The sequence below is a fragment of the Aedes aegypti genome, chromosome 2 (assembly GCF_002204515.2).
Source record: "Aedes aegypti strain LVP_AGWG chromosome 2, AaegL5.0 Primary Assembly, whole genome shotgun sequence".
NCBI lineage: Eukaryota > Metazoa > Arthropoda > Insecta > Diptera > Culicidae > Aedes > Aedes aegypti.
Window position 1 is genome coordinate 238664365 of NC_035108.1, and position 24822 is coordinate 238689186.

The 24822-nt window shown below is 40.2% G+C and overlaps 2 protein-coding genes across 6 annotated transcripts in view; one reads left to right on the top strand and one right to left on the bottom strand.

The window, feature by feature from the left end:
* Positions 1–24822, bottom strand: part of LOC5564200 (glycerophosphocholine phosphodiesterase GPCPD1) — a 119507-nt gene that overhangs the window by 69664 nt on the left and 25021 nt on the right. The gene's annotated exons all lie outside the window — the stretch shown is intronic.
* Positions 3019–7925, top strand: LOC5564204 (serine protease easter). The gene is made up of 4 exons (XM_001648494.3): positions 3019–3326; positions 3395–3624; positions 6818–7110; positions 7552–7925. The coding sequence occupies exons 1-4, from the start codon at positions 3090–3092 to the stop codon at positions 7860–7862; spliced, it is 1071 nt and encodes a 356-aa protein (XP_001648544.2). The 5' UTR covers positions 3019–3089; the 3' UTR covers positions 7863–7925.

Here is a 24822-nt window from a genome sequence, read left to right on the forward strand (position 1 = left end):
GAAAACGCTTTGAACTTTATAATTTCATGATTGCTGTAATCTCATGATCCCTTCACAGGATACAGATTTTTAGCAAATTCCACAAATCACAGGAGCTGGCGAAGACGGAAAATCATTCAGAAAAATCTTTGAATCTTTCACAAAAAAAATGCACATAAAGTGAATTTGCGGATTTATCGCGAATTTATACTAAAAAACGTGTATAATACATAAACAACATGAATTTGTGCAAATTGTCGCGTAATTGGTTAGAGTCTATGCTCTATTACGCGTGTATAGCGGAAATTTAGTAATATTCATAATTTTACATGATTTGTAGTGTAAATATGAGAAAAATCTGGCATTCCCTTTATGTGCTTCACGGTGCATTTTAAATGGATTTTTGTTCTATTCAGTATCACGTTCCATTTACCATGGCGTTTTTTTTTTCAGCGCGCCATCAGTTGAAAGCTCACTGCTACCCGTGTGTAATAAACGCTCATGTTTGAAAGTAGTACGCACTACATGTCCGAAAGGTACCAAAAGTGAAGTAAACTCTATGGATTTTGTTTTTAGTAGTAGCATAGTGTAGTAAATTAATCGATTTTTATTCATACCATCCAATGCGTTTTATCATCACTTTCGCTTTAAGACTCTCCTTTGCTGTTGTTGTTTATCAAGCATGATACAACTTGCGAAACATTGTCAGTCATGGACCGATACAACTGCGATGTCTTTATTCGCATGCTTTGATCGTGCTTTGAAATTGATTGAGAACGAATTCTGAAATGCCTGCTAAAAACTATGCTTCGGTACAGGACCAACCTCGGAAACGTAATAAACATTACTTTGAGATTTTCTAAATCTTTCGGTGTAGATGTATAATGTTTAACTACTTTGCAACACCGACTGTATAAAACTGAAACTACTTGTGAAATTCTCTTGATAAAGCCACAACATTCAACTCATTTGAATGGTGAAATGATACATTACGCAATCCTAGTTTATAGCGCAGCTCATGTGTGGAATTGGTACACGGGGTTTATTTTATTAGTATCTTTCCGAACATTACATTCATTTCTTATATCATACAACCCCGGACAGAGACGAATAATTCGCATCTATCTATGCATACCATATGTTGGTAATATACCTTATTTAGATATTGTTTAGTAGACCTGGTATTGTCGACACCTCAATTTGGTGCTGTTATGGTATTGAAAAAAATGTTTAAGATAACTGAAAATACCTCAATGAAGTATTGGTTAGCTATTGAGGATTGCTGGAGTTGTTGAACTACTATTAAAAAATTTCACATGAATATAAAAATTCATCATGTATTGCAATTGAGGGACCCAAACATAAAGGAGTGCGAACCACCAAAATGGTTTTGAGTGAGTTTGGTATACACCAACAAACTGTTTTCAAGCTTTTAAATTGTATTTATAAATGATTTTTCTGTCCAACATAGTAAAGAACAATATAATTCGTAGAAGGTTTGCTTATTTGTGTGTATCTCATACAATTTGTATGGTATGCAAAATTGCTGGAAGAATTTTGAAGTCCCATTGCTTCTAACCCCCTCAATTGAATTTCAAATTCAACAGTAGTCGCCAGATTTTTCTACAATGCAATCGAAGTGAGAGTTTAAGTTACTCATTCTAGTTTAACGTGTCACGTGGGGTAGCATTTAGTCATGAATTAGATCGAACCAACTATGCACCTCATCACAACCTAGAATAGGACACTGTGTTAAGGCCCAAGTTAAATAGGAGCAAATGTCAAAGCTAAAAAAGCAGTTTTCTCCGTAATAATTGAGAAATTAAACAAAATAAACCACACAGCCGTTTTATTTGCAAATTAAATGGTGTTGTGTCGTAATTTTCTTGAGTTGTAATTAAAATCTAAATATCGGATTTTTCAGTTTTGACTTTTGCTCTAAGTTTACTTGGGCCTTAAAAAAGAACACTGTCTGTTTGACGGTTTAAAATAAAGAGCTTTTGTTTTATCTGGGTATCTTATAAGATGAGTTTTGGAAGCATTGGGATACATTTTCCATTTTCGCAAATATAAGGACCATGTATCCAATTTTTTTTCATTTACTTTATTTTTCTTCTTGGTATAACGTCCTCAATGAGACAGAACCTACTTCTCAGTTTACCGTTGAGCACTATCACTGTTAGGTATAAATTGAATGGCTTCTATACCAAACTAACCGTTTTCGCATTCTCATACCGTGCGACCGGTACGATAACACTTTTCAAGAATTTTCCAACCCGAGAAGTCCATGGACCATACCGGGAAAAAAAACTCAGTCAACATGGCTGAAGCCATTGGAGGAATTCCATTTACTAATTAACCAACGTACCCATTTGCAGTAGAAGCTTTAATATGTTTCGCTTTCACTATCTCATGGGATTCCCATAACAATATTCTGAAAAATGGTTCCCAAAGTTTTGTGCAAACCACATTTCAAGAAAATTTTGCCAAATATTTTACTTTATCACAAATCGCTGCTGAACAAATTGACTTGAATTTGTGGAATACTGAAAAAAAAAAAAATGATGAAAATATAAAATAATTAATAAATAAAGAAACTCGGGCGAGCTCGTAAAATCAGAGTCTATAATTCTTAAGCAGGCAACGGATTTAATTAAGATTTAATCTATGTTTCCTTAATTTGTTTCCTACGGATCAAAGATATTGTATTCAAAACTTCAAATATATAGCTGATAACGTTGATAACATTGATTTTATGAATGTTATTCTTGCAAAAAAGAACATTAATAAGTGAGGTAGAATTTATGGGGATTACAAATGGTATTTTAAAAATAGTCGAAAATACTACGTAATTTGTGAAAGATCCCTAATATACGGTCAGAGTAAAGATTGTTAGCTCACCGTAGTTTGGGAATCTATGGGCGAAAGGATCTACGCAAACAAAAGTAACGTGATTAATGAAAACATGATTATTTTAAAACACAACCACCGCAAGCTTTTTTGTCGGCTTTTCCTCACTGTAGTGGTAGAAACCTGCTCATACGTGTATCAGTTAGAAGATTGATCTCTCGACCATCGGACACGATCGTCTACAATCATCGCAGTCCGAGATGGTTTCTTCAGTCGTGCTGTTTTTGTTGATACTGAGAATCGCTTTCGCCCGAAGTGAACTCAATGACACTTGTATAACAACGAATAACCGAGTTGGACGGTGTGTAACTGCTAAAGATTGTCAATTTGCCCTAGATATTCTACGGTCGAAACATAATACTCCTGAACAATACTACTTCATAGAACACAACAAATGTGGTCAGGTGTCTGATGGTGCTAATCCACCTAAGTCATTGGTACGTCGATTACGTGAATCAGCGGATAGTTTCAAGGTCAATTTTGCAAATTATTATCTTGCTTTAAGGTATGCTGCCCGATCATACAAAATGTGGCAGGATGTGGAGTTTCAAAACTCGCAAACCGTATATTCGGAGGCGAAGAAACGGGAGTTGGTTTGTACCCCTGGGCAGGTGTCATTCAATATCGAGTCAGCAAAAGGAGATTTTCTGTATACTGTGGAGCATCCCTGGTGCATCATCAATGGGCGTTAACAGCGGCACACTGTATCATCAGCATCCCGAGGTCTTGGTCAATGTAAGCTGCATGTAGCGTTTTTTTTTTCAAATGGTCTAGTCTCAACAATTAAGGGGTCGTCCATAAATGACGTAGCTTTTTAGGGGGGAGGGGGGTATTCACGAATTTGTGACGAAGTATGACGAGGGGGAGGGAGGGGTCCTAGTTAGTGGACGTAGCATTTTGAATCAAGTCCGTGAAAAGAATGGCGCTGAAAAGAATTTGCATACAATTATTTTTATGAAACTTCTTTTTTTTACTTATAAACTTGGGTTGTTCAAAACATTCATATGACAAGATTGAAAAAATATCTATGAAACTTTAGATTTTCTTGATAAATACAATCAAACAGATGTTTTGAAACTTTAAATAATTATGTGAATATTATATTATATTCGTGTCCAAATTAATAAATTTATAAATAAACAAAATAAGTTTAATGAATTGATTAAAAATCAATGCTCTAACTACTTGGAGCACATTTTTTTTTGCCATTTGTTAGCATGACATAAAGTCAGCCGTTTTAGTTTTATCCATATTTTCTGTTGGGGCTTTATTTCTTCAAGGAAATAAAATATGCTCTTCTTGGCAAATATTACATTTAAAGCAAGATATTTATTCCGTGAATTATGCCTTCAATGTTGCAGGAGATCTCCACCCAATAAACTCATCATTTGTTTTGATATATCAATGCTCTTGATGGAATAGCCTGAATATTGATGAGGATAAAAGATTCGAGTGTTAACAAAATGGCCCTATCATTAAATTTTGTTAATAACTCGGTAATTTGAAGAATTTTTATTATTTAACGGTTTCATTATAGGTTGTGTAAGATTATTTCAGTATGCAAACGATAATGAAAATCAACTGAAATATTAATAGAGATTATTGTATTTGTATAATAATCACTAAAATTTTCTAAACATTCCAAATATTTCAACTGTAATCTTTTATGTATCTGGCCACTGTTTGCTAAAATGATTTGAAATTGGATAATATTAACGACGATTCATTTCAAATTAATATATTTTCTTGATCATCTTCATTGAAATCTATTGCCTAAAAACGAATAATTAAAAAAAAAAACAATCCTCTAATATAACGAAATTTTTGTTCAATATATTATAAAATATTATTGGACCCTAACTCGACAGTAACGAGCTTCGTCAATCCAATCAATTTTTTTTTTCACATTTTTTATAGTAAACTTGTTTTTATTATGGTAAGAACAGCAATATTAATATAATTTAGTCTATAAGAAACTGGACACCAAAACCAAGGAAAATGTTCATTTAAAACTTTTCCAAATTACTTTTGAGCGCTACTGTATATCAAACTGATCAAACTGTTAGAATAGATTATCCTTTCATTTCAGTCAGTAATTAATATCAAACTTTGTATTGAAATTCTCAATTACAATTTTTTGTTTTAACCCAGTCGCTAAAGAAAACAAATAAAAAAAATATAGGGGGTGGGGGGTGCTTGATATGCTACGTATTTTCCAGGGGGGAGTACCAGCATTTGTGACGAAATGCTACGAAGGGGGAGGGGGGTGTAAAAAATCAGCGAAAAAATGCTACGTCATTTATGGACGGCCCCTAAGGTGCTCGGTTAGTAGATAGCATGAATGTATTAATAGAGCGGTTCAAATTTAGAAAATGTTTGAAAATTTAATATTCCATATCATGCTTACAATCGTTATGATAAAAATAGAGTTTTGTCAAATTTACAGTTTTTTTGGTGATTATTTGAAGGTAGTCCAAAGACGATTTAGATTTATGTGTAAGTAACTATGGAGAAATTTAGAAAAACTTTCTAAATTCGTTAGTCCTTTTATGTGTAACAATTTACCATCAGTAAGTCAAAACTTATTCTTCTTATAATAATTTTCTGCAAAAACCTCAACATAGATAAAAAATGATTAGTTTTTCAAGCAAACTTCTTCATAAACATCAACGTGAATGTAAGTGTTGGAGATATTATACTACTTTATTCATATAAATCTTTAAATTCTCACCAAAATAGTTGACAATTTGACAGAACTCCATTTTAAACCTGATAAACCGCCCTAATGTATTAATCACTATACACAATAAGCTTATTTGATTCCAAGTAGTGTTATGTATAGGGCCTACTTCCTTAGGATGAGCGGTGAATGGCGCTATAAATTTGTATGAATGTCATACATATTATTCGGTCCAATATACATTATTCACATTTCAACCTTTTCCTACATAATAAAATGGTGATACGCCCACGCAAAAAGTTGTGTGAAATGTTGAAAAAGGATCTTCGACAGAACTTAGCATATTGAAATGCTGTCAAATGAGCGGTGAATGACGTTCTTACGGTAGTCGGGTACAAATCTACTAGTTACTGATACGTCTGATTTGAAAACGGTGCTCAATAGAGTTATAGCATATCACAAATAAATGTATATTAAAGTTATTCAAAACAGAAATAAGGATTTATACTTGTAGTAACATGATTACATAAACGTAACGCTGCCACTATAAAAATGTGTTATCATAAGCATGAAACGAGCTCACCAGTTGGTACGCCATCCTCTACTGAACAGTAATATCTTTTCGCTCTCACACAAAGCACGATTGATCTTGATTCCGATGCTCGCCCCATAGGAGCATGCAACAGAATCAAAAGACCACACACTCCCATTTTTGAAAGAAAAAAAAAAGGCAATAGTTCAAAAAAATGAAATGGACGAAATAATAATTATAATTAGAAATGCGTTATCAAAAATAATCTTGGCATCAGATTCTGCCAATGGTATTCAATAGAGTTATAGCTGATAAACTTATTTAACAATATCAGCATAATTCTAGCTAAACCTTTAGTACACGTGGGCAAAAACTGTGACCGATTGCCCGATTTATTCGGATTTTCCATAGTTTTTCGAATGAAACTTCGAAGGGCTTATGCTGTTTCAATTTCCATCCAAATGAGCTTTGAAAGGACACCCAGAATTTGACCTGAATTCGAATGGGCGGTGTTTAGCAAAAGCCGATTTTTTTGAACCACCTTAATATGTACATATTTGTCAAAGTCAAAGGCAGAAACTAATTCAAATATTACCTAATTTTAGCTATGTTTTTTTTTTTGAGAAACATGAAGTGATGAATTTATCTCATCGACCAGTAATTAATAATTGATTATATTGATAGACTATCTAATACAATTAATCATTTTGTTTCAGCCACCGTATTAGATTTAACGAATGGGATACTACAAAAAAGGCAAATTGTACCATCAAAAATGATGTTGAAATATGCCGAGCAGTGTACGAAATAGAGGAAGCTTTTTCTCATCCTATGTATCAGGTACATAATCCAAACATGAGGCACGACATTGGGCTGCTGAAAACGAAAACAATCGTCAACATCAATGATTTTGTGATACCAATTTGCTTGCCATTTAGTGAAGAGGTCAGACAGCTGCCGATTGATCAGGAGGAGTTCGTCGTCACCGGCTGGGGACAAACAGATCGAGGTAGGATTAAGGATGTACGGGATTTTATTCACATAATCAGCCATTGACCTATCGATAGTAAGATTTCAAATACAATGGATAGTTTGTAATGCTTCCAGCGCATAAACAACTCAAAAATCGAAAATTGCGTCTTAAAATTGGAATTAACAATATATTTGAATAAAAATCGCAACTTTCCTCTTCTAAATCGCGAGAATAGTTGTTAGAAAGCAACAAAAGAATAAAAATGACATAAAGTGCCACAATTACAAATGAAACCATTGGATTTAAGGTATATTTATATTTGTGGCAACTCAACATGTTTGTAAAACACTCATAATTGTGTTAGGTAATTAATACAAACATTAAAATTCTTTTACTTAATAATAAATTTCCCCTAATATATATAAGTATAATGATTCGCGAATCAATTAGAATGTGATATTCTATTCTCTATTTTAGCAACACCCGGAATACAAAGACATGTTATGTTGATCGGTCAAAAGAAAAGTGTTTGCGATGAAGCATTTGAATCGCAGCGTATAGTACTGTCTCAGGATCAGCTATGCATCGGAGGATCTGGAGGTCAAGATTCCTGTCGCGGCGATTCCGGTGGACCGTTAACACGGGAATATGGACTCGTAAACTATCTCGTTGGAGTTGTTAGCTTTGGAGCGTACAAATGTGGCACCAGCAACCATCCCGGCGTTTATACCAATGTGGGTAACTATCTGGACTGGATAGAGGAAACTATGATAACAAACTCTGTATAGGGTAGAAATAGAGATGTTTGAAAATTAAATATATTGGTTTGTTCAGAGAACATTCGATAGCAATTTGATATATTTTCGTTCAACAACATGTAAATATGTATTCCCATAACAATCGGATTTTGAAAGAAGCACCAAACTAGACAACGGACTAGCATGTAATGGTCTTTGGCACAATAAACAAATGCACCCCAATAAAAGTGTTCCGGGTTTAATGTGAAATAACCCGCAATCTAAATTTAATAATATTTTAAAACTTCGTGCACGGACAGACAGCCTCCTTGTTCCTCTTGGAGATTTTTTTAGATTAAGTTTGTATTCTTATTATTTTCTTAGTTCTGTGCCTTTAAAATTGTCATTATGCAATAGTCTGAAAAAACTCGTTTTAACTTAGTTTTGTTCACAACTTTTTGCTAAGATTTTTCACATTTTGTATGTACCTAACCTACAAAAGAGTTAGACATATGGACAAACGTATGATTGTTAAATATCACAACTCTTTATTTATTTAAGCAAAAAAGGTATTGGTCAAAGGCCATTTTAACGTAAAACGTATGAAAAGATTCTTAGAGACAAAAGTTTCTACCTTCTGGCACTTTCATTAATTTCTAAGGATTGTCTGTGCCATTTTACGCCAGAAGCAGCTAACTACCTCTTGAAAAAATAATAATTTATGGATAACTTTGTTATTTCAAAAGATAGCGTGATACAATCTTTTGCAAAAACACTGCTTTTTGCAAACAACATTGTACAGCAGAAAAATGTTGAAAATCTTGGAAAATAAATTGTGATAAAAACATGGTTTTAAGGGCCATTTACATACAACGGCATATATCGCAAAAAGTAGGGGGAGATCCCCCAGTGCCGGACAGCACCCAATACCGGACAAAGTCAAAACATTGAGAAATCATGGTCCAATCAAGATGGTGTATTAGTAGAAAAGAAAACTATTATGTAGACTAATCTTTGCGTAGAATAACACATCCTTGAAATATGCATGCCTTTTTAAAAAAGTAGAAAAGTATGAAAATCTTTAAAAAATTGACGTATTCTCGTAATTTTGAGCCTAAATATGGACAAATTACAATTTTAGTTAAGCACCTTCTGTCCCCCAGTTTCGGACAGCTTGATTTGTTATATGATGTCTTTGAAATTATTGCACCAGTGTCTCAAAATACATTTATTTTTCATGGATTCCGTCGATCATGGTAGCAACCATGCAATAAAATTAAGAAGAATGAACATTCAGAACAACATCGTAAAATGTGCTATTTTTCATCATATTTGAAAGAGGTTTTTGATAGGCATCTAAGGCAAACTAAGAAAAACTCAAATTATTCTTGTAAATGTTGCAAATGCATTGAATTGGTAATTATAAACTATTCCTATAGTGTACAATTCAATGATATTCAAATTTGCAGAATTCGAGGCATTTCCAGATCGTGTCCGGTATTGGGTGCCACCTTTCAAGATCGATCAATTTTTTTTTTTTTTTTTTTTTTTTGTATGGTATTTAGTTGGAGCTGCCTGACAGCTTAACTTGTCAAGGCTGAACCCTCGGTCTGGCTTGTGCCAAGTTTCCCCTCTACCAGGACCAATACTCAGACGGACTAGGCAATGGCGCCCACATGAACACTGCTTTTTTATTAGTATTGTGACGTGGTAGTTTTTGAAAAGTACCCATATTCCCTTGCTTCTGAGAAAAGGAAGCATTATGAAAATCAGCAGCTCTATCAGAATTTGTTTGAAATAGTAGTGTAGTAGTACCATTACTAAAACTGTCTAGTCGAAATGGTTTTGAATAATTTGTCATTCAAGTGCTATTCTGATTACTTCTGTCTTTTACGTGAGATTAGAGTCTTAAATGTCAATTGTCGTCAAGTCTTAACAAAATTAGGTTGTTTAGTAGTAGTTCTAGTTAATTTCATTTTTGTTGTTAAAAGTATTTATTGGTCATTACGTTCATATATCCTTAAAGAAAAAAGTCGCTTTCCTTGTCTGTTCAACAATTTTTCGAAACTAGCAAGTGTACCCTAATGATCGATCGATCTCAGCGTCTTACTTTCCATAGTCATTTTTATAGCGAATATTAAAGAGTAAAGTTACCTTAGGCTTCTATTACAGTCTCCTACAAGATTCACTTTTCGGTGGCAAATGCAATGCTTCACAACGCCTACTTTCTACTTGTAAATTTTGCGAAAATGAAGCTGGAATTAGATTATTTATACCGCTGTTACAAAGGAGGTATTTCTTATTATGGCAATGTAAAACCATATTAAAATAAGATTGTCGCCACTTATTTCTACTCAGTGAATCTACTAGTAATTTTCCTAAGAGTTCCTAAGTATTCCCTACGTCGTATATGATAACGATGTATCTAGCTAGCTAATAGTAAGAGTGGCTACGGATCATTCTGGTTAGCAAAAGGCAAACTAAACGTCACCAATAGTATTAATGTCCACTTCGAATAGATTATTTATTTGAAATGGGCATCAATTCTATCAATGACGCAGAATGTCCGTTGGATCACATCCGAGATATTATTGCGTCTATGCCATATGAATTATGACGCGGCTTTAAGCAAAATATGCCAAAATGTGATACCACCACTACAGGTTACGCCTTTGGTTTCCATCATATGTGCTAATGGATTATGCCCTCCCATCGCGGCAAGGTCGCATAACCAAGGGGAGGGACCTTTCAAGATCGATCAATTTGGTACTAAAATACATCATCAAAATGCATTGTCAAAATTCATATTTATATTTTCAAATTTATTTTTGTACACTATAAAAGGGATAATATTTATCATAAATGGGTAACACGAGCCCATAAAATCAATATTTTTCGAATTATGGATTTAGTGGCTTAAGTGTCCGGTACTGGGGGATCTCCCCCTATAAGAGATAGAAAAATCGCGTTGTTTCATATTGGCATTTCTCTAATTTTGAAAAACACACTATAGGGAAAGTGTACCAGTTATTTCCATAGTGGTTCCCTATTTGGCCATATTTGAAATTTTGATAACTTTCACATTTTAAATCTTTTCGAATATTTTAACATCAAGATATATCTTAAATCTAACTACTACAACAAACAAAAATTTTCCAAATTTGAAGACATTAAAGTTATCACGTATGACGAACTAGGGAACCACTTGTCCATAACTGGTACACCTACCCTACTTGTTATGAAGATAAACTAAGTTTTTGGAGCAGCCTTCGTAGATCGGCTCAAACTGTAAATAATTTTATTTGATTATAATTCATTATAAATTCATCACTTAACTTACAAGATTTAGTTTGCTTCCTGCGACTTTCCGATTCCAATTTTACTCTAGTTACGAATGCGAGATCGTATATCTATTACAATGGTCAAACTTTAACTTATAATTTTAGTATATAGTTTGATACTCACTGCTAATAATACTTATAATTAGGCTCACTATTTGTGATTTGTGAGTTACACCGCTAGCGTATGACGGCTCACCATAGTAGTATGCCCGAAATTCCGAATTTGAAACTATTAAGAACCAGAGCTACAGGTCCAAAGCCCTGATAAAGGTGGATGTTTGTGATGGCTATGACCGTGGTCATTATGTAAAGAACAAACGTACAATGCTGTATCGTATCAGTACCAAGGAGACAGCCCCTGTAGCACGATGTAGGTAGCGCAACCCTGGTTAGGTGGCCTATCGAAGACTCTTCACCAACCAAGAAAGGCAAAAGTAGAGCAAACGGATTGATTTTACGGCAACAGACCCGACAACGAATAAAGGACAACGATTGGAAAGTTGGATCTTGGAACATGAGAACTTTGAATGAACCCGCGCGTGTTGGGCTCCTGGCTCGTGAACTGCGGAATGTCGGCGTGAACGTGGCAGCTATCCAGGAAATACGCTGGCCGAGAACCGGAGAACGTGAATTCCGAGCGGTGGACCCCATCGCTAGCACTTCATTCAAGTACCACATCTACTACAGCGGTGGCGACAGAGCAGAACGTGGAGTTGGCTTCATAGTGATTGGGAAGCAGATGAAGCGAATTATTCGGTGGAAACCTGTAAGCGACCGAACCTGTGTGTTGAGAATAAAAAGCAAGTTCTTCAAATACAGCCTGATCAGCATATATGCGCCAACGAACGATAAGCCCGATGACATGAAGGATGATTTGGTTCTATGAGAGCCTGGATAAGGCCTACGGAGAGTACACAAATCAAGATGCCAAGATAGTCATCGGCGACGCAAATGCGCAGATTGGGAAAGAAGATTTCTTCCGACCCGTCATTGGAACGGAAAGCCTCCATTCTGTTACCAATGATAACGGCCTGCGGCTAGTAACCTTTGTTGCTGCTAGAGGGATGGCAATCAGCAGTATCTACTTCGCACGAAAGAATATCCGCAAACACACTTGGCGATGCCTGCTCCCAAATAGACCACGTGCTAGTTGATGGGCTACATTTCTCAGATGTCATATATGTCAGGACTTTCCGAGGCCCTAATATCGACTCGGATCATTATCTCGTTGTGGCTAAAATTCGGGCGCGGTTATCCAGCGTCACGAGTTCCAGCACAGACAGAACGCTGCTAAACGACTGGTTCGGTGGAGTGCCAGAGAGTGACAGACATGAAGAATATCGCCAGAAGCCGTATGCTTGTGGCCGGTACCCGACAGAACAGAGAGCGGTACAGGGCAGCGAGAGCAGAAGAAAAGCGAATCCACCGCAGAAAGAAAAGACAGCACGAAGAAAGTGTGGTAGCTCCGAAGCACAAGAAAACATGAACCGGAATGATATGCGGAGATTCTATGCATTGGTGCGCGGCACAATACCGTACCAGTGCCCGCCATGTGCAATGATCGAGAAGGGAATTTGCTGACCGATAAAACGGCGGTGGTTGCGAGGAGGAAGGAGCACTTTCAGCAATTGTTGAACGGTGAAAATGGAAATGTAGCAAGGAACATGATGACATGATGACCATCAAGCTGTGGACCCACCGACAATAGAAGAGGTTAAAAAGGCTATCAGCGAGCTGATTTGTTTTCCCGGGAAACTGACTAGACTGATCAAAGCAACGATGGATAGTGTACAGTGCTGTGTGAAGATATCGGGTGCTTTATCGGACCTGTTTGAAACACGCAAAGGACTTCGACAAGGCGATGGTCTTTCCTGCCTCCTTCAATATTGCGCTAGAAGGTGTTATGAAACGGGCGGGCTTCAACATGCGGGGCACGATCTTCAATAAATCCAGCCAATTCATTTGTTTCGCTGACGACGTGGACATTGTCGGAAGAACATTCCAGGTACCAGGCTGAAACGTGAAGCAGATCAGGTTGGATTGAAGGTAAATACGTCGAAGACGAAATATCTGCTGGCTGAAGGAACCGAGCGCGATAGAGCTCGCATAGGCAGACGCGTGACGATCGACGGGGATGAGTTCGAGGTGGTGGACGAATTCGTCAACCTCGGATCATTGATAACGTCGGATAACAACTGCAGCAGAGAAATTCGAAGACGTATCATCGCCGTAAGTCGTGCTTACTATGGACTCCACAAGACCTTGCGGTCTGGTAAACTTCACTTCCGTACTAAGTGTACCATGTACAAGACGCTAATAAGACCGGTAGTCCTCTACGGGCATGAGACGTGGACAATGCTCGAAGAGGACCTGCAAGCGCTAGGAGTTTTTGAACGACGTGTGCTTAGGACGATCTTCGGCGGAGTATGTGAGAACGGCGTATGGACGAGTTCATTCTTCTATACGAGCTTGCGCAACTCTACGGTGAACCCAGTATCACGAAAGTCGCCAAAGATGGAAGGCTACGATGGGCGGGACACGTTGTGAGAATGCCAGACAACAATCCCGCAAAAATGGTGTTTAACTCAAATCCGGCCGGTACAAGACGAAGGGGAGCGCAACGAGCTAGGTGGTTTGACCAAGTGGAGCAGGATCTTGGAAGTGTGGGGCGATCGAGGAATTGGAGGTTATCAGCCATGGACCGAGTTAGTTGGCGTAACATTGTGGCGCAGGTCATGTCTTGAAGGACGTAGAGCCAGCAAAAGTAAAGTAAGTAAGCGAGCTGAAGAACTGTAAGGCTGCTGGGAAGGACGAGATCTCGGTCGAGCTTCTCACGCACGGAAGTGAGCAGCTTTATCAGTCGATCCACCGAGTACTTCTGAAGGTATGGGAAAACGAATTATTGGCCACCGGCTGGAGTGTGCTAATTACAGAGGAATAATCCTGCTGAATTCAGCATAGGGTAAAAGCACCGGTTTTGGCCAGCCTAAGAGAAAATATCAATAAAAAATAACAACAGGAGTTGTTGTTGTTGTTATTGTTTGAGAGGGACTTTAACCCGAAGGTCATTCGTCCCTAAAACAACAGGAGTCCTTCGTCGGCAAGTACCAAGCTGGTTTTGAGTTCAAGGCGGCATACGAGTTCAAGGCGGCATACGACTCAGTGAAAAAAAATGAGCTGTGACAGATAATGTCTGAACATGGTTTTCCCGCGAAACTAATTAGGCTGATACGTGCTACGCTAGATGGTTCGAAATCAAGAGTTCCGATCGCAGACGAGGTGTCAACCTCGTTCGTGACGCTGAACGGGCTAAAGCAAGGAATTTCGAATTTACTGTTCAACATTGCACTCGAGGTGCTATTAGGACATCTGTCGTGCAGAGAAATGCACCTATTATCACAAGGTCGGACATGCTCCTTGGCTTTGCGGACGTTATAGACCTAATTGGAATCGATCGCAGGTCAGTGGAAAAGGCCTTCGTGCCTCTGAAGAGGGAGACAGCGAGGATAGGCCTGACCATTAATTCTACCAAAACGAAGTACATAGTTGCAGGTAGAGATAGAGTCAGGCATGGTGGTGTAGATGCTGAGGTAGTGTTTGATGGGGATGTGCTTGAAGTTGTTGAAGAATTTGTTTACCTTGTAACACTTGTGACCAGTGTTGATCAGACTCATTTTCCCGAAATTCGAATTGTGAAGCCATGAACTGTTAAAACTGTGTGTTGTATTCCTGAGATGGAGGGGGAGGTGGTTGGGCTTGAGTGTTGCACATGGGATCCGACAGTTACGATCTCGGTGGGCCGCAATTCAAGTTTCGGTGAAATGATTCGCACTCACTCACTCACTCATTTCATTTCACCGAAACTTGAATTGTGGCTCTCTGGGATCAAAATTGATCGATTTGGTGTGCAGTACTCAAGCTCGACCATCTGCTTTTCTATCTTAGGAGGATAGAGCATGGTTGTAGTAGTTCGTGGCTTCGTAGTTCGGAAAATGTTATTTTCGGGGAAATGAGTCTGAGCAACACTGCTTGTGACATGTGACAACGACGTTTCCCGCGAAGTGAAAAGATGTGTTGAGGCGAATAGGGCCTTTTACGGACTACGTGACCAGCTTAGGTCCCACAGCTTGCAAACGAAAACAAAATTCGCTCTGTATAAAACATTGATTCTTCCCGTGGCTTTCTACGGGCACGAAGCGTGGACGTTGAAAGAGGCAGACTGGAAAGCTTCGATGTTTTCGAGTGTTATCAAGTGTACAAAGATGCGAATATTATCAAGCGTGTAAAATACGGCAGACTTCAGTGGGCTGGTCACTTAGTGCGAATGTAGGAAGAACGAATTGCGAAAATAATATTCAGCAGGGAACCAGGTAGAGGTCGCGGCTTCGGGGAAGACCACGCTGTACGCAGTGGAAGAGGACCTGGCGACCCTAAACGATCAGGGTAACTGGAGAAGTTTCGCCCAAGACCGAGGAAGATGGAGCTCTACAATACGTCCGGCAATGGCGTGACGCTACGCTGTAGCCATCAAGGTAAGGTAGGTGTAGGATACCTGAACCGATGGGTACTTCGCTCCTGCTCCAAGGCGCTTCGGTACACCAACCGACGGTGTTCCAACCGACGGTTCTACAACTGGCGACAATTCATGCGGGTCTTCCTTTGGCAACACAAAAGTCCATTTTTTGAGGGAAACACTAACTTCGAACACTACATTTATTGCTTATGAATCTAACACGGTAATCTTAAAAACTAACAGATTAAAAGCCCGATTGCTCTCGACCGTCTTCGACCTTGCTAATGGTACTAAACTGACCTTCTCCGTACAATCTACCTTATAACTAGAGTCCAGCATCCCGAACAGTTGTGGAGAGATTGAATCCTCGTTCGGTTCGGGCGAATTCGCTCAATTTGTTTCCATCTCCCATCGACGATGTGAAATGAGAGATCCCACGTAGTCTACGCTGCGAATCGTGTCGGTCTGCCGTCTGCTCAGCCTTGTCGCAATACAATAGCCATGACCACAACATCCTAGCTGACCAACAGATCAACAGTTCAATGATTGCGTTGCACCTCATCTGTTTATCTTCGTCCAACGGTATAAATGCAGCTTGGGGCTAGGGTGGCCCTCACACATTCTCACCCACCCAGAAATATCCGTTTCTGAAATTAAAAGAAATTCCTCTTCGACTAGGATGGGACAAGGGAAGGGTTTAAGTTAATCTTCTTTTTCATCTGGAACAGGCAACAAGGATATCTTCTCAACAGGTCGTTTCAGTTCACCAGACGCTGTTTTAATGGTGACGACTCGGACTACGCCATCGCTGCCCGGATACACCTGGATTATCCGCCCCATACGCCAACGCATTGGTGGTAGATTATTATCATGAATGATGACTAGTTTACCAGTTTGAACTTCGACTGGTGGGCTCCAGCGTTTTGCTCTGCCTTGCAGTTGACAAAGGTATTCCTTCCTCCATCTGTTCCAAAAATGCTGTAACTGCTGTTGGACAACTTGCCAGTGTTTCAGACGATTTGTGGGTATGGAAAGTAGATCTTCTTCAGGGAATGACTGCAAGGAAGATCCTACTAAAAAATGCGCTGGCGTTAGAGGCTGTAGATCCTCAGGATCGTCAGACATTTGAGTCAAAGGTCTTGAGTTCAGACATCCTTCTATTTGGACCAATAACGTTTGCATGTCTTCTAAAGAAACTGGATTGATGCCAATGACCCGTAGGATATGATGTTTGGCGGATCGCACTGCAGCCTCCCACAAACCTCCGAAATGAGGGGCACTTGGTGGATTGAAGTGCCAAATTATCCCTTCTGCTGAACAAAAATCTGCTACCTGTTGTCGATGATCTCCATCCTTCAATAAGCTAAAAAGCTCTTGTAGTTGATTTCTTGCACCAACAAAATTCGTACCATTGTCTGAGTACAAATCAGTGCACCTTCCTCGACGTGCGATAAATCGCCGAAGAGCCTGCATGAATCTGTCTGTGGACAAATCGGAGACGACTTCAATGTGCACAGCCTTAGTACACATACATACAAAAATGGCTCCATATGCCTTTACGGCAGTGCGACGTGGACCTGGACGAATGAACACTGGGCCAAAGAAATCAACTCCAGTTTTGGAAAATGGACGTGAGATTGTGACCCTTGAAGCTGGCAGTTCTCCCATGAACTGTTGTATCAATTTGGGCCTTGATCTGAAGCACTTCAAACACTGTTGAACGACCTGTCTGGCAACGTTTCTCCCACCTAGTGGCCAGTATCGTTGGCGAATTGTTCCAAGTAATAACTGTGGACCAGCATGTAACAGACGAAGATGGTATTGCTCGAATATCATTCTAGTACAACGGTGACGTGCAGGCAAAATCATTGGATGTTTCATATCGGAAGATTCCATCGAGTGGTTCAAACGTCCACCTACTCTCAATATTCCGTCCTTGCAAAGGAATGGACTATACCAACGCAATGGAGATTTTTTAGCAACCGATTCATTGTTCTTGACGGCCTCTAATTCGTCCGGAAAGGCCTCCCTTTGCACTCTTTTGATAATGGTGAATTCTGCTTGACGTAACTCTCCTAAAGTGAGAAATCCAGTCCAACGTTTTTCCTTTGGTGTTCGAAGTAGTTGCATAATACGTAGCCATATCGCTGTGCGGCGTATCAGCACGGTATAGGTGCTGGATTTAGAAACAAACCATTCGTTGAATTCCTCAATTGCAGATGTTGTACAAGTCGCTACTGTACACCTTCTTTCTTCTTCGCCATAATCTTCAGACGTACAATTCGACGAATCTGGCCAATGACTCCTATCCTGAGCTAGCCAGCTTGGGCCATGCCACCAGAAGTTGTTGTGCAGTATTTCCTTCGGTCCAATTCCTCTTGAAATCATGTCTGCAGGATTATCTGCTCCCGACACGTGCCTCCATTCGCAACCATCCGTGATTGCTTGGATTTTCGCAACTCTATTTGCAACGAAAACCGTCCAATTAGACGGAGATGCCTGAATCCATTGAAGCGCACATGTAGAGTCCACCCAAAACGTTGTGCGCACCGGGAGATTGGTAGCGCTCCTAACCTTTTCATATATTTGTGCAGCTATCAACGCTCCACATAGCTCCAACCGAGGAATTGATTGAGTTTTCAATGGGGCAACCTTCGATTTTGAGTATAGAAGCTGCACCTTAACGTTTCCATACTTGTCCTGGCTTCGAATGTAAAGGCATCCACCGTATGCCTTCTGTGATGCATCCGAAAAGCAATGGATCTCTACTTGTATAGCTTGTGGAAGAATTACACAACGATCGACCCTGATATCATTGAGTGCTGGTAACTGCATGTGGAAATTCCGCCAAGACTCGCCCACCGTTGAAGGCAATGACTGATCCCAATCTAACCGTTTACCATTTTCATCCTCACACGTCCATAAAAGCTGCATGAAGAGCTTCGCAGCTGTAATAGTGGCACCGATAAATCCCAGGGGATCAAACAGTGTAGCGATGACGGAGAGAACCTGCCGTTTGGTGAAAACCTCTTGAGTACCATAGGAAAATTCGAACTGGAAGCGAAAAACATCAGTGTTCGGCAACCAAATCAATCCTAACGTTTTCACAGAAGAATCCGGGTCCATCCTTATGCCTTCTGAAGGACGAAGAGCAAGATTACATTCGGGTATACCATGCAGAGCCTCTGCACAGTTAGATGCCCATTTTCTGAGCTGGAAACCACCGCTACTCATTATTCCGTTTAACTGAATCTGCAGTTCCTTAGCCTCCTCGACGCTATCACAACCCGTGATTACGTCATCCATATACGTTTCTTCTGTGATTGCCTGGACTGCCAACGGGTATCGCTCTCCTTCATCCATCGCCAATTGGTTGAGTGTGCGAGTAGCAAGGAACGGAGCTGGTTTTGTGCCATACGTAATGGTATTGAGTTCATATACACCTATTTCCTCTGTCGGTGATGTGCGCCACAAAATTGATTGAAGCGGTCGATCTGCAGAACGTACAAAGATCTGGCGGAACATTTTTTCCACGTCACTAACTAGCAATATCTGTTTTGTACAGCAACGAAGTATGATAGAGCGTAGGTCCCTTTGGATTACCGGTCCCGCCAGCAACCCGTCGTTCAACGAAACACCACTGGACGTTTTGCATGATGCGTCGAACACTACGCGTACCTTGGTGGTGGTGCTAGCCTCCTTTACCACCGGATGATGTGGAAGATAACAGCGTTTGTCCTTCTCCTGATCGCGTTCGACCTTTCGCATGTGACCTAACTGCTCGTACTCCTCCATAAATGCAACGTACTGTTCCCGTAGGTGTGCGTCATTAGACAAACGACGCTCGGTACTCAAAAAACGTCGGAATGCGATCTCCATTGATTCGCCCAACCGAAATATGACGTTCTCGTCCCTTGGTAGAGAAACAGTATAACGACCATCCGTTCCACGCTGCACTGTACTCGCAAACGCTGCTTCACAGCGGTTCTCTACTGGTGAATAATTGTTAGCCGATTCTATGTCCTCGATTGCCCAAAACCGTGAAAGTGCGTCCTCCAATTGATCCATGGTTGCCACATTACATTTGATTTGCAGGCTATGGTCATTATCAACGAAACCTCCAGTGACTACCCATCCAAAAACTGAATCTTGAAGTGAGGGAAGGTCCACACCTAAGGCTATCTTTCGACCTGAAGCGAAGAAATCGAAGAACGCTTCAATTCCGAGGACAAGGTCTACTCCCGAAGAAACCCAGAACGATGGATCAGCAAGCTCGATTCCTTCTGGCAGTGTCCAACTGATGGAGTTCAAACTAGTGGTTGGAATATTTACAGTGACTCTCGGTAACACTAGAAAGCTCATTCTTCGTGAGAAATCCGAAACGCGAGAACGAATTTCAGTTGATATCCTTTGTTTCACCTTGGTGGCTGCCTGACCAATACCTAGGACCGAAATATCCACCCTGCGACGTGTGACCTTCAATCGTTGACTGAGTCGCTCCGATATGAAATTGCATTCTGAACCAGAATCCAAGAGTGCACGAGCTGGAATGCGGTTGCCATCGTCATCCTGAACGACGATAACTGCTGTAGCTAGCAAAACCTTAGAAGACCCTTGCTGGGTCGCGCCCGCCCACAAACTACCGTTGTTCGTAGCTGCCATGTTTGCTACTTGTGGAGGTACAGAAATAGTAGCTGGTTGTGCAGAGGAAGAGGATGAAGCTTCCGAAGATTCCTTGGGAACTGTGCTGACCTTGGTAGACAAATTAATATTCTGATTTCCTTCCGATTTAAAACAGACGAGCGTGTGGTGTCGACCCTTGCAATGCCGACATGAATACCTTGACCGACAATCCCTTGCTAGATGTCCTTGTCGAAAACAGTTCCTACACAAAGAATTCGACTTCAGTAACGAATCCCTGTTCGCTACCGCCATTTGCATAAATGTGCTACATTGGAATAGTTGATGGTTTCCCGCGCAAGCTACACATCGTACACCTGATACCTGAGCCATGTTGTAACTTGTTCTTGTTGGTTGCTTCTTCCTTGGAGGGAGTTGAGGTTGAGATTGTTTGGGTACCTCTGCTGCTCTATTCGGTAAGGATTCCAAGATGCGAACTCGTCTTTGGAGAAATTCTAGGAGTTCCTTGACAGTATCTTGTTCCTTGGTGGAAGAGAACTCTTCCCAACCTCGTCGTGTAGATGGATCAAGGCGAGACGTCAGAAAATTGACCAAAAGGAGATCCTTATAATCAACCGGCTGGACTATTTGATCCAAGGTATGCACAATTTTTTCGAAACCCTCAACCAATGAGTGCAGCTCGTTAGCTGACTCCTTTGATAGAGTCGGAAGTTTGATTAGTGATTGTACTTGGCGTTTTTTCAACTGCTTGCTATTATTATATCTTTTCAATAGCAAATCCCATGCCACTTGATAATTAGCAGTGGTAATCGGCAATGAATCAATGAGAGTTCTTGGTTCACCTTGTAAGCAACCCTTGAGGTAATGCAGTTTTTCCACATCTGGAAGATCAGTCTTCCAGTGAATGAGAGAAGTGAACAAATCTCTGAAACTCAACCATTCATCGATCTCGCCACTGAATGTTTGAAGTTTTATCTGTGGAAGACGGACATGATCGACTGAGGTTGTCGAAGGTTGATCGTTCCCTCGAATGGTTTGGTTCAACGAAGTATGCTCCTGCCTCTCCCTAGCCTTATCAGTCAATATAGATTTAGCTAAATAATATCTATCACTAAAATCCTGCTTTTTCTGCTCAACTTGATCATCTTCATCGTAGAAATCGTCTTGTGATTTGAGCTCAACGAGTGTTGCTCCATGTTTCTCCCACAGCTCATCGATTTTTTCCAAACGTAGAAGGATTTGGGTAACGGTAGTTGTTTCCTGAATCTTCTCAGTAAAACGCCAGATATCGTTGAAAGCCAACTCAATCTCGTTCAACTTGGTGGTAAGGAGCTTCATGGTTGATTCCACAGTACACAGCTTCTTGGTGGGCATGATGGCAACTCGTAACGGATGACGTGCAATTGAATAAGAAATATCGCTGTAGTATTCTGAAGGGTGCCTCGCTTCGGCGGACACACACTGTGCTTCATAAACTGACCTTCGCACCGAACAGTTCGGCTAGGATGATTTAAAGGTGAACAGCAACAATTTAAATCCAACCGTCAGTCACTTCACGTGGGTAGATGAATTCTCAGTGGCGTTACAGAAATTGTTGAGGAGGAAACGAAACTAGTATGTAGTATGGATTGGATGTCTAGCTTCGGCTAGACATATACCGTGGCAGCTCACCTGGCAAACCAACGATGCTGCAATAATCCAATCAACTAATGCGCAGTTTATCAACACAAGTATCAACTCCAATTGTGGCGCCAGCGACATCGAAACTCCAGCAGTAAACCAACGAGAAGTGAGGGAAGAGGAGGGGAACCAAATGTAATATCAAACGATTTCGGCTTCGGCCGGGCATATACTGCTCAACTCACCATGAGAAACAAGCAGCGGTTCAAACCCGGCGAATTCGAAATTTCCAACGTTCAATGACAATCGCCTCAGCAGCGATATAGGGAATGCATCCGCAAATAATCGAAGAGGATATATTTCATTTAGGATGTATATTATCTGTGCCCATGCTTCGGCAGACATATACAGAGTTCTATGTTCACTAACCTGGACGGAAAGATTGTGGTGCTCCCTCTTCGTCGCGGATCTTCCTTGAAACGAACTCGTCAATCAAATGGTCACAGTCGGTAAAGCATCCATCGGTAATGGTAGTTATGATGTCCAGCAGCAAACGATTCAATCACGCTCACAACCAGGGTTCTGGCTAGCAAAGTATCAATCGAAGTCCAAATTGTGCGTAAGCGGAATGTAAGCAATCCTTCCTTGGTATAGCGTCTCATAACATCTTCCACGGTCGGCCAAAGGTTCTCATTAGTTCCAAACGGTTAAGATGTTCAAAGGTCGAAGAGAGGTGTTAGAATCTCGTAATTTATGCTTCGGTAGGACATACACTAAATGTTTATTTACCTGGAGGTACAGGATTCCATTCTGCATTCAGTGTCCAGTCCCAAACGGTGTCCAACGCAGTCGAAACATAAACCAGAATTCCAAATGGCGACATCCAAATTCGCGCGAAATGTCCACAATAAATCCTTTAAGACGATATTCACAATGGCTGATTACAATAGTAGCTCGCTGATTGTCTCGTCTAACTATGGCGGTGGCGGCCAAATTTGTTCGTTTGTTGTAAGTAGCGTGGTAGGCTGATTACGGACACAAAAGGCGCCAGTCGGTCCTTAGGTCAGTCAGTCGAGCTTGGCACGGTCCTCAGGTATCCGGCTCGAAGGACCAAAATGTAGGATACCTGAACCGATGGGTACTTCGCTCCTGCTCCAAGGCGCTTCGGTACACCAACCGACGGTGTTCCAACCGACGGTTCTACAACTGGCGACAATTCATGCGGGTCTTCCTTTGGCAACACAAAAGTCCATTTTTTGAGGGAAACACTAACTTCGAACACTACATTTATTGCTTATGAATCTAACACGGTAATCTTAAAAACTAACAGATTAAAAGCCCGATTGCTCTCGACCGTCTTCGACCTTGCTAATGGTACTAAACTGACCTTCTCCGTACAATCTACCTTATAACTAGAGTCCAGCATCCCGAACAGTTGTGGAGAGATTGAACCCTCGTTCGGTTCGGGCGAATTCGCTCAATTTGTTTCCATCTCCCATCGACGATGTGAAATGAGAGATCCCACGTAGTCTACGCTGCGAATCGTGTCGGTCTGCCGTCTGCTCAGCCTTGTCGCAATACAATAGCCATGACCACAACATCCTAGCTGACCAACAGATCAACAGTTCAATGATTGCGTTGCACCTCATCTGTTTATCTTCGTCCAACGGTATAAATGCAGCTTGGGGCTAGGGTGGCCCTCACACAGTAGGTATTTGTGATTAATAGATTTCTCTCAGTACTTTTCGCTTTATTTAGTAATGTCTCTACTTCCATCACCTATTTGACAGGGAATTACGCACATTTCACTACCTATAGTTGATTTCTCCTTCGTTATAGACTGATGCAGATACTGTAGCATCCTAGTGATTTAAAAGACTCCACCTCGTAACATCGGTACCTTTTTGTAAGGGCCCGATTTTACTTTCAACCTTATACATCACTAATTTATGATCTACGATCATGATGATCTGAAAGTAATGAGGATGTCTATTCGTAGAACGCCCAACCTAATTTTGATCGAACAGCAATCAATTCGCCAGACTCATTTATCCTCGATTGAACAGGAGCAATTAAGTGTATATTGTTCAAACCAATAAACAATCCTGGACGTTGTTTTTTAAAAAAGCGATCGCTAGACCCCGTAAAATAGGAATTAGTTGCTGAGCTTCTCTTGAATCCAGGAATTGTAAAGGTAATGATAAGTCTCCAACTGTCGGGACGGTGTTGAGCGAGAACTTTTGATGTTTATCCTTTGCAGATATAGACAGATTTACTTGTCTGGACAAAGGTTGAAAAAATGCTGTTTTCCCATACAAAATGCCAAATTTTTGAGAATTTGTATCTCAGCTTCTTCTCCAGGATTGGCTGAAATTTGGATGATGAGCTACAAATAACTTGAAGTTTTATCTGTAGTAAATTCATTACATTTCGCTCAGCTCCCAATAAGTTTCAGAGGGTTGTTCAAAGACTAAAGTGGCACGACGTACTGCTTTTCGCGGAACAGTCGTGCACTTTGAACATTTGTCCCGCGCTGAAATTTGTCCCACTAAACGTCCCACATTTAACTCAAAACATGAAAATGTCATTCATTTCTTGAGAAGTTATTACTCATGGCTATTTTGCAGCTATCAATTCATTTTTATTTTCAAAAATAAACCATAAGGAGTGGATACTGTGGACGTTTTTCTGCTGATTACAGATATAAAAAAAACATGATAATGAGATATTTAGCTCACTTGTATGGACCTAAACTGTACGGCAAACTGTAAGTTCGTGGCTTCATAAAAGAAATGTTGGAATTTCTAACAAATTACAATCTGCTAGGAACCTTTGTTTTTTATCTTTGCACTTTACGACATATTTTCTACTGTAGAACAATATGTGCGAACATGAT